Source organism: Gymnodraco acuticeps, unplaced genomic scaffold (assembly GCF_902827175.1).
Source record: "Gymnodraco acuticeps unplaced genomic scaffold, fGymAcu1.1, whole genome shotgun sequence".
NCBI classification, from domain to species: Eukaryota; Metazoa; Chordata; class Actinopteri; order Perciformes; family Bathydraconidae; genus Gymnodraco; species Gymnodraco acuticeps.
Genome location: NW_022990245.1, coordinates 177,459 through 191,754, shown reverse-complemented (window position 1 = coordinate 191,754; position 14,296 = coordinate 177,459). Strand labels below are relative to the sequence as shown.

Below are 14,296 nucleotides of genomic sequence, written 5' to 3'. Positions count from 1 at the left end.
TTTCATATGGGTGTTGAGATGTATCCATAGATCTCTTAATTTTGCTCTCAAAGTGCACCAGATATATTCAATATTTAAAAAAAGAAATCTTCCCGGGGGAGCATGCGCCCGGACCCCCCTAGAGGAGGTTAGGTCCACGGTGTTTACATGCTTATTTATACAATATGTGTGCTTATACTAACATCATAAGACAAAAGTTGGTTCCGTGTCGTGTGTAGTGAGAACGCGCTAGAGTGAGGGGGGGCGCCAAAGCTCGCTTAGGGCCCCCAAAAGTCTAGGGCCGGCCCTGGCTATTACATTAACACAAACACCATTAATCATCTCCAAATTTCATTTAACACCCTTTCAAACTGTACATATTGTAGCAGACTACTGGTATACATGAAAAACTGCAGTAAATATACAAAGAATAGACACTGAACATGTATTGCGTGTGCAAGGTGTGATCCATGTGGGGGGATGTGCACATAAGAGCGGGAAATGTATCAAATTGTTCTGTGTGTTTGTGTGTGCCAGGTGTGATTCACATGGGGATTGGGGCACATAAGGGGGGAAACCATAGACTGTATATATAAAGGGGGAAACACATCTAGTGTGTGTGTGTGTGTTTGTGTGGGGGTGTTTGTGTGTGTGTTTTATCTGATCCGGATGGTTACTAATTCCTTTTTTTATGGCGATAATTTTTGACCGGGAACATCATGGGTGTTACAAAGTTGACTAAATCATCAAAAATTCAATGAAAGTGGTGATCAGCAATTGTATATGTTCAAATGTCTACTGTGAAGGATATCATAAAGCCTTCATCAATGATTGATTGATGAAAGTAGTAAATCGGTCAGATTTGACCCGAAGACAACAGGAGGGTTAAACAGCAGCATTTACCACTGAAGGCGAGTGGCAGCTACCGTAAACCTTCTCTTGCCCCGGCATCTTGTGGCAACTCCCGTTCAGCAGCGGCAGATGCCTCGGCGAGTAGTGGCATCTGCCGCTGATGCCGGAAGTACCTGCCACAGAATTCCACGGAGTACTAGTGGCATCTGTGGCTGCCACCGGAAGTACCTGCCACTGCCTGCAGATGCCACGAAATGAGCCAGGCCTTACTGCAAAATTATGAGCCAGTTCTGATATACTGTTTTTAATCAGGTGTCATTATTTCAGTTTTTCTTAAAATATTGTTTTTTTTATTTCACAGATTTATTATTTCAGTTTTAGTTTACAAAGCAGCCTGCTACACAGCTACTGTGTACACTACTTTAAACATGTACAGTTTTATCTATTATAAAAGTGAAATAATGGGACCACAGTAAATGAGTTTGTTACTGGCGAACATTGAATCTGAGATTAGTTTTCCAGTTGCTTTAAGAATTTTTAATACAACTCTATGCCTGTATTACTTTCTAATGTACACATTTTAACTCATTCATAACTCATAGGCTTCTTTTGTTCGAAAATGTAGTGTTTTCTTCATTATCTGTGCTTTTGTAAAAATAGTATTTTGTGTTCAGACCTTTCTGCACCCTTATCATTTGAGATGTAAAAGTATATATTTAATAATTATCCAAACTTTAAAAATAAATAGAAATAGATCGATACAGTTTGACTTACTCAATTACTAATTGTGTGTGTGTGTGTGTGTGTGTGTGTGTGTGTGTGTGTGTGTGTGTGTGTGTGTGTGGGGTATTAACTCCTCCTGTCCAGGTGGGGCGCCGTGAGCTGTTTGTTCAACGTCGGATACTAAAAGTGAGCGAAACTCAAACAAACAAACAAACCAGTTGCCGTTTACTTAGCTTTTACATACGCAACTAGGATTGCTATTTCTTTCTTTTGTTTTGAAGAAAGTGAACGACTAGTGTGCAAAGTATAACATTGAAACCCGCCATTACATAACGTCAATGAATAACCCAGTGAACTGTGTACAGAGAAGATAGTTGTCAGTGAGCTAGCATCAGGCTAACGTCTCCAATATGAGCAGGTTTAAACCGTCGACAAGCGGCAGGTGCAGAGCTCCTGTCCGGCCGAGCAAAGAGCCCCCAGTCCCCGGAGGAGTCAACAAGGTGCTGGCCGAGAGGAACCATGCTGTGGTGGCAGTGGGAGCCTGGGTGGAGAGCGAGCACGACTTTATGGAGCACCCATCTGTGAGTTTGGCATTTAATGCTAAAGAGCTAAGCTAGCTTGTACTGTTGCTAAGCTAGCTTGTACTGTTGCTAGGTTGTCGAATGAGACCGTTAGTGGTGATGACCAGACAAGTTGGTTAAAAAAGTCATGATTGTTGTTGAAATAAACGTGAAGTAACCTGAGTAAAAGTAGTAACACTGAGAAGGGAAGAGTATATAAGTACATTTACTGAGGTACTGTACTTTCATGCATCTTGAACCTCACATTGTACTTTTGAATCCACTACATTTTATTGACAGTATTAGTTATTTTGCAGATTCAGGTTAATAAAAATAAGTCAAGGAGTAAATTGTGATTTATAGATTAAACTACTCAGCAGTACATATGTTTACACTAAATGAGGTCCACCTTTACCAGCTGCAATATTAGTTATGCTTGCACAATAATGCACTAGAACTTTAGGTAGTATGTAAGTCAAAAGTATACTTAAGTAGAGTACTTGCAAATGTTGTAAATCTTAAAGGTATTTGATGTGTTGTCGTGGGCTTTTCTTCTTGATTTATATTCTCTATTCATTAATCAATCAATTTATTGGACTCAGAACTGTGAAATATTTTTAAATGACCTTCAAATTTACCAAACCCAAAGCACTATTCATTAAATTAATTTAGAAAACGCTTGATACATTCTCACATTCATATCAATTTAGAGTCCTGACTTAACCTAAGGTGCTCCAACTTGTTTTCCCATGTCTTGATTCAGGCTCTTGCTTTGCTCACTGAAGAGATCCAGGCAGAGAAGAGGAGGGAGACTGAGGAGAGCCTTCTACGATTTCAAGAGGAAGTACGCCATCGTGTGGCGCAGCAAGCTCAAGTCAGCAAGAAGAGACCGCAGCCTCACACCAATCCCATGGTACACATATCATTATCATGACTTATAGAGTTATAGTTAATAATTTATGTAGCAGTATTTACCCATATTTAAAATGGGTGATTGATGACTTTATTTTCACATATTTTAGTATTTTCAACAATGAATATCTTCTTTCAAATGTTTAGTGTACAAGACTCAGAAAAGTGTGAAAATGCATATCATTAATTTGCTTTTTTAAATAATTTCTGCACTATATCATATGCATGAAGCCTGGCAGAGCTTTCTTGTTTTCAAAAACTGTTGTTCTTCCTACCTGATCAACCTGCTCATTGTAAATGTGTTCCATGTCCAGGTGAAACCTGAGAGGAGAATCTCGCAGAAGCAGCAACATGTCTGGACTCAGCATGTTGCTGGGGAGAGGCTGATGTCAGCGGGAGGCGCTGCACAACACAGGCTGACAGACAGCAGCCCTCAGGAGGTGAGAGGCTATTGCATATAAGTCATTTAAGTTTAGCAAGGTAATTTAATACTTGTATTTCTTTCACTGATTTTAACTGTTAAAATGATTTCTCCCGTATTTAACAATGTCACAATATATGCCCCTTCGCATTAAAGCAGTGGTGTCAAACTCAATTTCATCACAGGCCACATCAGCATTATGGTTGCACTCGAAGGGCCGGTTGTAACTTTAAGAATATATAAAAATACATATATAAATATATAATCTTTACAAAATAATGTATTATATTACATTATTGCCTCTGCATTGGATTATTATCGGATAGGGTAATAACTTCATAATTAACTACGTCTGAAAGCAGAAGTCTAGGGCAAATAATTGCAAGTCTCTTTAGTGGGAATGTCACAAAATGATTTAAAAAGAAAAGAGCAGCTATCCTTTGGTGTTTGTTTTTTTTAAAGTAAGATTTTGAAAAGAAAGTAAGTAATCTAATTCTGAGAAAAAAGTTAAATTTGAGATGCATTGTGGGACATGTAGTTTATGGGCAACTTACTTCTATAAAGTAGCATGTAACCGTATAATAAACATATTATATTCTTTGCAAGCTCTTATGGGGCCGCATAAAAGGAAGTTGCGGGCCGGATTTGGCCCCTGGGCCTTGAGTTTGACACCCCTGCATTAAAGTCAATACAATTGTTTTTTTTTGCTTGTGAAATGTCATCAAAACGGTGTTATGATTGATCTTCTTTACGGCAGTACTGCAAAAAAAATGGCAGGTTAGAAAGATATTGTATATATTCGATGTAATTCAGAAATGGTGTCTCCATTCTATAGTTTGTCCACCAGAGAGCACTGCTGATTAATTGCACAGCATTTTCAACCATCTTGGTTACCTGTTGGTTACAGGTGCTTTCGGATGTATCACTTAAAGATTAGATCCTGGACACTGATTCAATGTATTGGTCATTATCACACATTTTTAATAGTGTCATTAATTGTTTGATATAATAATATAATATATATATAAAATAATATTGGCGGATTTATATCTATCAGATATTTGCGGCTTTCCATATCAATATTGGCATTGTACTAAGCAGGGGCGGATCTAGAAAAATATTCATGGGGTGGCCAGAGGGTGGCAGGAGAATTTCAGGGGTTGCATCCCCTGGCAGAAGTATATGCTGATTTAATCGCAGTCATATCTATCAATGTTAACTTGGAAAGCCACAATATTGATGTTTTAACTCAATAACATTAGGTGACATTATTGTGGCACAACAGTAAATCCTTAAATATAAATATATAAGGTGGCAGACATAATTTAATGAATTTTAACTGAATGAGTTTGTCTCACTCTTAGACCAGCAGGGGTACCAAATATTTCCAGACTGCTGCAATAAGTACATTAATTAACTGTCTCATCGATGTTTGTCTGAATGAATATGATAATATTAACAATCATATCATTCCTATCAGCTGTCAATCACTGTTATGATTCACATGTTCAGTGTTATTATTAAATAAACTATATTTTTTGGAGGAGTTAATGATGAATGTTCCTCAAGATGCTTGCTCACCCTCCTTGAATTTTGAAAGACAAGTAATTACTATCATAAATCAAAAGAATCAAAAGAACAGTTCAGCGCCCCACAACTTTACTGCAAACAGTTACAACCTTGACTTTACATCAGAAAGAACAAACATTAAAGAAGTGACTAACTGCATCAGTTAGGGTTACAAAAACGTGTATTCAGCTAAAACATATACATCGCTGCAGTTATTATCCAGTGGAAAGTCCTTACCTACTGGCCTAGTTCAATCAAAGTGGTTACTTTCTGTTGGCTGGGCAGTGAAGTTTTACACACTGTCTTATTTGACTTTCTCAGGACTTGAAACTGTTTTTTGGGGGCAGACCCCCACAAAGAAAACAAAAATATTATACACACGTAAGGTCATCATCTTAACAGTTTATTATTCTCATTGACTCATCCGTGTGCAGAGCATCAAGTTAGCATGCCTATTACAGCTGAATGTGGCGATTACCATCTTGAAAGCAAAACGCCTCACAAACTTATTAAGATTTAAAGCTATGGTGCGTTTTGATTCAATGCTGAGTACAGCCAAACTTGACAGGCTCTTCTCTGTCATTGTAGACCGCAAACAGTGGCTCCAGAGTATTTGTGTTAGGTAATCTGTGGTAGGGCTAACCCATACAGTGGTGGGGCTCAAGTCAGTATTTGCAATGTAATTACATACACGCTCCCCTTGACAGTGAAACACCACGCGAGAGGTTTAGATTATTTCCCTGTCTCAATCCAAATTGAACTGTATGAAATAAAAAGGCACATTTGTCTTGCAGTAAATAAAAAGGGCGACCAGCTGGAGCCAATCCTGCAATTTCCCCACAGGTGAAAGAGTTGACATGGAGATTTTTTGAAATACTAACATAAAATACACATTCTGGTACTCTCTTGAGAAGAAAAATAAATAAATCTATTACTACACGACATATTTAAAAAAATGAATGGTATTTTAGTTTTTTGTTACTTTGTTCTGAAAGCTGAACCTGCTGCTCCTCACAGATGCCCCTTTCACACCAACGCGTTTTCAGGCTCCAGCTCCGGCTCGGAGCTGGAGCCTGAAAAGTGCCGGTTTTTCCTGTTCACACCGCAGCGGCGCTGCATTCACTTGCACTCGGACATTAGAGATTTTCTCTCATAAATGTCCGATGAGCCACAACTTTTTTTTCAAAACAAAGCGGCCAACAGGGGTGGCAGCTGGAGTGGCAAGGCCTTTTTCTGAGGTGGCAGCTGCCACCCCGTGCCACCCCGTAGAACTGCCACTGGTACTAATTTCCTCTTCACACTGCAGCGGAGCAGCCTCTTAGCTCCGGAATCCGGTTCGTTTCAAGCACCAAAAAATTGTCCGGCCAGACCAAAAGCACCACATATGTCACGCTTACGTCGAGGCGGGGGGGCAGGGGCGGGGGCGGGATCAACTCCTGAACAACAACAAAAAGCCCGCGTTTTATCCAGTTTGTACACAACGATGGAGAAACTTAACAAGCAGCAGTGGTCCACTGAAGAGACCAGCTACCTACTGGGAATCTGGTCTTCCGAAGAGGTACAGAGGAAGCTGGAGCACAATCGGCCATTGTTGTTGTTGTCGGTGTCAGCTGTGAGGGGTTTCCGCGCGGTTTGGCTTAATGAAGCAGGCACGCAAACGGTTACGTCATGACGCAAACGATGACGCAATGACGCAGCACCTAGCACCTGTCTGACTCTGGGCGGTGTGAAAAGAGCCTCCGCTAAACCGAAGAACCTGTTCTGAACCTGAAAAGCTTTAGCACGGAGCTTGAACCGGAGTTGCGTTGGTGTGAATGAGGTATATGAAATCCTGTGCTTGTCAGGTATGTTAAATGTGGAGGATCAAAGTCTGCCGAGGGTCCCAAACAGACTTTTATCCCCCTTTATAATGTCAGCCCTATTCCCTTCAGTGTGTTGTGCAATGTGTGTTGTTTGTGGCAGTCAGAATTGCTTGGTGTCCTTGTGTGACTAATACAATAATGTGACAGTGATTAATTTATAGGATGATTTATTTCCATGATTTTCCAGCCTAGAGGAGGCATGAGGCAGGTGAGACTCAGACTGGCTTCCTGTCGGATGATCCCGCATGGGGAAATGACGTCAGACCTTCCCGGCGGCGCATGGAACATCTCTTCAACCAGACATGTGAGTGTGTGTGTCTCACACTTGTTCCTCTTTTGTTCACACAATGTTCCCTATGTTGTGTATTGGTATTCTCCACATCCAGGGTGATATTAAGCACATTTTCCGCCAAACAGAAATCTGATGTGCTGAGAGGAGAGCAGCAAGGGCAGGATGTTCAGGGAGGAGAAGAAGAAGAAGAGGAAGAGGTGGATGCACTTCTCTTCAACAGTCAACATGAATGTCCCCTCGTTCAGCAAAAGGTTAATAAATATGCACGGTGCAGCAGTTCCATATTATTTTTTATAAACTGTTAATACACACTTAATTTGTATAAAAAAGACACACAGTTGCTGCTTAACAACAGGAACATGCCAACATGTAACTGTAGATATAGGTCTGATATTTAAAAATGGAAAAAGCTTATTCATCAATGAGCTTTGAATTGTATCACCATGTTTATGATGTTATACCAGATGGGAAATATGACAGGCTAAGAGTTAGTGAAGGCCTCTGTTTAAACCAAACACAGCATTTAATAGATGAGAGTAACACCTACGTCAGTTCCGCCCACTTTTGGGGGAAAACAACGCTGTCATTTGAATGGCGGTCAATACAAATTCTGAAATTGTTGCCAATCCGATCAGAAACTTAAGAAAACCGTGGATTTTCTGATCTTCAAAGAGCCCAATTACGATGGCCAGTCAGGCAAATATTACATTAAATCATTGGAAATCGACGATCGGGCTCGATATATGGTTAAATTAAAATCAGTAGGCAAGGCCGTAATTTTCGCCGGCTGTTACTCTCATGAGCGAGGCGGAAAATAATAGCTGTGTCGTTTATTGCACCTCAAACATTAAAACAAATCCAGAGTTCAGTGTTTCTGGACTTCCTCTAAGAAGACAGGACAGTAAAAGAAGAGCTCTGTGGCTTCAGGCTCGATCGCCATTCAAATGACAGCGTTGGTTCCCCCAAAAGTGGGCGGGGCTGTAAAGTGATGTAGATGTTACTCTCATCTATGGACATCGATCGCCTACTGCTATATTTAACCATATATCGAGCCCGATCGTCGATTTCCAATGATTTAATGTAATTGTTTGCCTGACTGGCCATAAGAAACAGACTTATCTTGTTACATTTTTATTGACAACAAAAGCTAAGTGGTTAACTAGAAGGTGTACAATAAATATGTTGTTATCTGTCTCTGTTCTGTGTTTATGTCTCAGGTGAGCAGACCTAGGATGTGGGATTCGGACCTATCACAGCCTGATCCTGGTTCAAAGTCAGACCTCAGAGTCTCTCAGGCCCTCTGGCCTCTACCTGACCAGGAAGAACTGAAGAAACAGGTAGACAACGCAATGAGCTTCGACTTAAGGAGTTTAAACTCTGTCCTGTCAGACCACATTGTTCAGATAGCACGTCTCTCTCCCTCTGCAGCGTCAGTCTCAGTTCCTGATGCACCGCCGTCAGTACATGAACATTGAGAGAGAGCAAGTGAAGGAGAATAAACAGAACAGGAAACACCTGAAGAGGACAGCCAGGTGACGAGACTGCACTCATTTCTCCTGCATCACTTCCTGTTATTTGTGTGGTTAAAGTGATTCTTCGCCCACAATCTGTCTTCCGAGTACCAAACAATCTGTAGCTTTGAACGAAAGCCTGAAATGTTTTGTTTTTTTAAAACTTCAGCTTCGAGTTTAAATAATTGATTGTTAGGGCCGCAAATAACAATTATTTTCATTATTGATTAATGTGATTTTTTTTCTAGAATAGCCTATAAATCTTTTAGTCTCAATATTGATTATTACTCTACTGCTTGAATAGTTAAACATCGATTTATTATGTGCAACAATTTGAGAAGTTAAAAAGTGAAAGCCTTTTATTGTCATTGTACAAAAAATACAACGAGATTTCAGAGTGCAACCCTGTCCCAGTGTGCAATAACATACATGACATTAATAACACGGCAGTAGGACAATAACATACATGACATTAATAACACGGCAGTAGGACAATAACATACAGTGGGGCAAAAAAGTATTTAGTCAGCCACCAATTGTGAAAGTTCTCCCACTTAAAAAGATGAGAGAGGCCTGTAATTGTCATCCTAGGTATACCTCAACTATGAGAGACAAAATGAGAAGAAAAAAAATCCAGAAAATCACATTGTCTGATTGTTAAAGAATTTATTTGCAAATTATGGTGGAAAATAAGTATTTGGTCAATAACAAAAGTTCATCTCAATACTTTGTTATATACCCTTTGTTGGCAATGACAGAGGTCAAACGTTTTCTGTAAGTCTTCACAAGGTTTTCACACACTGTTGCTGGTATTTTGGCCCATTCCTCCATGCAGATCTCCTCTAGAGCAGTGATGTTTTGGGGCTGTCGCTGGGCAACACAGACTTTCAACTCCCTCCAAAGATTTTCTATGGGGTTGAGATCTGGAGACTGGCTAGGCCACTCCAGGACCTTGAAATTCTTACGAAGCCACTCCTTCGTTGCCCGGGCGGTGTGTGTTTGGGATCATTGTCATGCTGAAAGACCCCAGCCACGTTTCATCTTCAATGCCCTTGCTGATGGAAGGAGGTTGTCACTCAAAATCTCACGATACATGGCCCCATTCATTCTTTCCTTTACACGGATCAGTCGTCCTGGTCCCTTTGCAGAAAAACAGCCCCAAAGCATGATGTTTCCACCTCCATGTTTCACAGTAGGTATGGTGTTCTTTGGATGCAACTCAGCATTCTTTCTCCTCCAAACACGTCTAGTTGAGTTTTTACCAAAAAGTTCTATTTTGGTTTCATCTGACCATATGACATTCTCCCAATCCTCTTCTGGATCATCTAAATGCTCTCTAGCAAACTTCAGACGGGCCCGGACATGTACTGGCTTAAGCAGGGGGACACGTCTGGCACTGCAGGATTTGAGTCCCTGGCGGCGTAGTGTGTTACTGATGGTAGCCTTTGTTACTTTGGTCCCAGCTCTCTGCAGGTCATTGACGGTCCCCCCGTGGGGTTCTGGGATTTTTGCTCACCGTTCTTGTGATCATTTTGACCCCACAGGGTGAGATCTTGCGTGGAGCCCCAGATCGAGGGAGATTATCAGTGGTCTTGTATGTCTTCCATTTTCTAATAATTGCTCCCACAGTTGATTTCTTCACACCAAGCTGCTTACCTATTGCAGATTCAGTCTTCCCAGCCTGGTGCACGTCTACAATTTTGTTTCTGGTGTCCTTTGACAGCTCTTTGGTCTTGGCCATAGTGGAGTTTGGAGTGTGACTGTTTGAGGTTGTGGACAGGTGTCTTTTATACTGATAACGAGTTCAAACGGGTGCCATTAATACAGTTAACGAGTGGAGGACAGAGGAGGCTCTTAAAGAAGAAGTTACAGGTCTGTGAGAGCCAGAAATCGTGTTTGTTTGTAGGTGACCAAATACTTATTTTACCGAGGAATTTACCAATTAATTCATTAAAAATCCTACAATGTGATTTCCTGGATTCTTTCCTCCCATTCTGTCTCTCATAGTTGAAGTGTACCTAGGATGAAAATTACAGGCCTCTCATCTTTTTAAGTGGGAGAACTTGCACAATTGGTGGCTGACTAAATACTTTTTTGCCCCACTGTACATGACATTAATAACACGGCAGTGTTCCCTTATTTAGCACAAATGTGTCTGAATGCTCTAATCTCAATATGTGATTCTATAGCATTAGACTCATCAATGTCCCTGTCTTCCCTGAAGTATTAAAGCAGAGAAAGAACAGGTTCGTGTGGAGGAGGAGAGAAAGTTGGAGAGAGTCCGGCAGCTCGCTGAAGCCCGACAGAAGCTGCAGGAGAGAGAGCTGCTGGTCCTGGAGAGACTGAATCTGGAGGAGGAAGAGGACGAGAGAGCTGAGGAGCTGCAGAGGAGGAAAAGGGAAGAGCAAGGGAAAGTATCTGCAAGGTAAGACAGTTATTTACCAATCTTCACTGATTTGAGTATGCTTATAGGTCGACAGGTTTTACTGCATATGTGAAAAGTTGTTGTTTAAAGTCTTTTGTGGCTCTAGAGGAAGTCTGACTCTTATCACTTCTGTTTCACACCGTTGAGGTTCACAAGTGGCTTCGTGAATCTGATAAACAGTTGTTGTGACTCTGCAGGTTCATCGAGGCTCTGAGAGCTCGGATGAAGGAGCGAGTGTCTCAGGAGAAGCTGGAGCCTCCTCCTCCTCTCTGCTGCTGCGCATCGTCTTTCTGGGACTCCCACCCCGACACCTGTGCTAACAACTGCGTCTTCTACAACAATCCCAAAGGTACTCCCTTCACACCAGGGCTCTCGACTAACTTTTTTCACCATCCTCCTGGAACCGTCTCGAAATATAATCTAAGCCGTCCCGAAATTAATGTGGACCGTCCCGAATTAAAAATGTTAGTTTTTCTACATTATCATTAGTTAAAATCATTCAAAGTGACCTTTAACATAAATAAAACATCATACAAATCATTAGATGATAATTCATCAACCTTTTTATTTGAGTAAATCATTCAATCACAGAAACAAAGGCCAAATATATTTAAACAAACGAGAAAATTACTCTAACGGCCCCTACACACGGCGGCGTGCGTTGCCGCTTCAACGCTTCTGCCCATTCACTTTGAATGTGGTGACGTCACGATTCGCCGAACTGCATTGTGGGAGCAAAGCGTAGCTTCTCTCGCGGTGCTCGCTGCAAAAGTAGAGCAATGTTCTACTTTTGCCGCCTCGACGGAGGCGTCAGCCACTCAAATCCCGCGTATGCAAATCTGACATTACAAGCGCTAGCCAATCAAACCGCGTGTATGTTGGGAGAGCCAGACCGCAGTTATTTCCCATATGTCAAAAAATGGAGGAGAAAATGATCGTGGCGGTACTATATGACCAGTCCCTCTTTACATACAGGGATACAAACCGGAGGAGCCAGGCATGGGGGGAGGTGGCAGAGACAGTGGGTGAAACTGGTAGGTTTTCGCCTGTTTGGGGAGTTTATATCCAGTGTACTTCGTTTGAATGGACAGCTAGCAAGCATAGACAGTATATTTAGCCAGCATGGATGTAGCATGAATGCTTTGCTTTGTATGTCCGGGGCGGGACATTCATGTGATTGGTTGTTGGTCGCGTTGTTCGTAAAAAATCCCCAAGCTTCAGACACGCCCACCGCCAAGCGGTAACGCACGCCGCCGTGTGTAGGGGCCGTAATGTTGAATCCAATCAAGTCCCATCCAATTAACAAAAAAATCCAACACACTGTCCTGAAGACAGAACCCAGAGTAACCACTAACCAGGATGACAGTCTGTAACACAGTCAGGAGACCTTTACAAACTGCCCCGCCCCCTCGCACACAGACGGGAGAGAGAGATCTCGTCTGGATTGGAAAGCTCGAAAATACATCATAGACGCATGTTGGAGTCTTATTGCATATTAGAAACGGAGTTGGCGAAACTAAAACTGCGATATAATGTGTATGTAGCAATAATACATATGACATATATTTTTTAAATGTCTCCAGTACAGATAAAAAGTCCGATAACGTCGGAATTTAACGTTACCACTGTCTTTAATAATTCCGGCCCGCGGCCCGTTTAACACCGGGGCTCGGTACCCATCCCTACATGGGGAGAGGCGCAGCATATTGCTAAGGACTAAATACGATGGAGGGTTCTCATCTCAGCCTTATTACCCATAGGGGATGAAGAGGAGTAAGTAAATAAAGAGGCCGGCGCTCCAGGGTCTGGTTCTGCTGTGCGTTTTTGTGATGTAACGGTAAAACATTTCAGAATTCCTCCACGGGATGCCATTGTTCATCACTCAACCCGCGAAATACACACACTCAGTACATAGCTAGACCTGCGAATTTGCGGGCCAGGAATTTGCGGGCACAGCTGTAGCTACGTACTGCGTGTGTGTGTGTATTTTGCGGGTTGCTAAATGTTTTGTGCGTGTGTGTTTATGTTGACAAGGAGGTTTAATAACTGTGCTACACAAAACGTGCAGTCAGTTTCATTTTCAGTAATTTTTGTCTCTTCCACAGCATATGCCAAGGCGTTACATTCAACAATGTTGAGTTTGGATTTGCAGTCAAGGTGAACTCAAACTGAAAAGAGATCCATGCTCTCTATTGGAAGGAACATTTCGGGAAATACAACGCAAGAAAACTCAACTGAGATTCAGACTGGAAGATTGATGAAATGTTTTGGTTTTTCGTGCGTTCAGTGCCCAGACTATTTTTAGCCACCAGACTGATGCATCTTAATAAATATCAGGTAGATTGCCTTGATATTCTTTCCCAGAGATTCATGTTTTTCCATGAGGTGAATCCAGCTCCAGGAGTCCCAAACTTTTCAACAAGTTATGTCAACGACACCAAATATCTCCACAATGAGAGACATTGATGGATTTAAAGTGATGATTGATCCCAGACTTTTTTTTTTACTATAGACCTGCATTACTTAAGACAAGAGATACTGTAGATTCATAAACGCAGACTCACTCACTGGAGTTCCTGCTTTAACAAAATAATTGTTGTATTTTTTTTATGCAGATCTTATGCTATGAATTGGAGAGGTAAACAATTACAATTGTTTGTGAGAATGTTGCTGTTGTTGATATAAGCATCAGATTGTAATTGCACCAAAGACAGATTCTCAGTGTAGAGGTAAAGATGTGTAACGTTTTATACACATAAATGACACATAAATGAATGTACTTTTAGTTTATTTATTGCTAATCAAGAAATAAGCATGTAAGCTTTCTCGCTACAAAGCTGTGATAAGTATGTTATCAGGAAGGTCAGTCAGTACATGTCTAAACTGGTAGATTTGCTGTTTGTTGTGTGGCATTTTTGAAGAATCTACTTTGGCTCATGTCAGCTGGTTAAACATTTTAATAAAAAACGAAATTCTGGACTACTTCAGGTAATTAGATTTTGTTCAAAATTGCTAAAGTATTCTAAAATTGTGCTTTTTGAATTACTTTATTTGTTTTATTATATTGTTTTTAAATGTATATTGTGTTACTTTAACTGAAGCACAGAAAAAAGAAAGAACAATATTAAATGTCTTCTTTAGCAAATTTATTTTCACTATTATTATTATTATTACTATGTTGTATTTTTTA

General features: G+C 40.9%; 1 protein-coding gene across 2 annotated transcripts; it reads left to right on the top strand.

Annotated features, from left to right (window-relative positions):
- The first annotated feature begins 1,719 nt into the window (after positions 1-1,719).
- ccdc15 (coiled-coil domain containing 15) lies at positions 1,720-14,093 on the top strand. Of its 2 annotated transcripts, XM_034220471.1 has the most exons (10): positions 1,720-2,135; positions 2,878-3,027; positions 3,341-3,466; positions 7,066-7,182; positions 7,296-7,421; positions 8,388-8,507; positions 8,599-8,702; positions 10,906-11,106; positions 11,304-11,455; positions 13,212-14,093. In XM_034220471.1, the coding sequence occupies exons 1-10, from the start codon at positions 1,965-1,967 to the stop codon at positions 13,265-13,267; spliced, it is 1,323 nt and encodes a 440-aa protein (XP_034076362.1). In that variant the 5' UTR covers positions 1,720-1,964; the 3' UTR covers positions 13,268-14,093. The 2 variants fall into 2 exon arrangements, with proteins under 2 accessions (XP_034076362.1, XP_034076363.1); XM_034220472.1 differs by lacking the exon at positions 7,296-7,421.
- Positions 14,094-14,296: the final 203 nt, after the last annotated feature.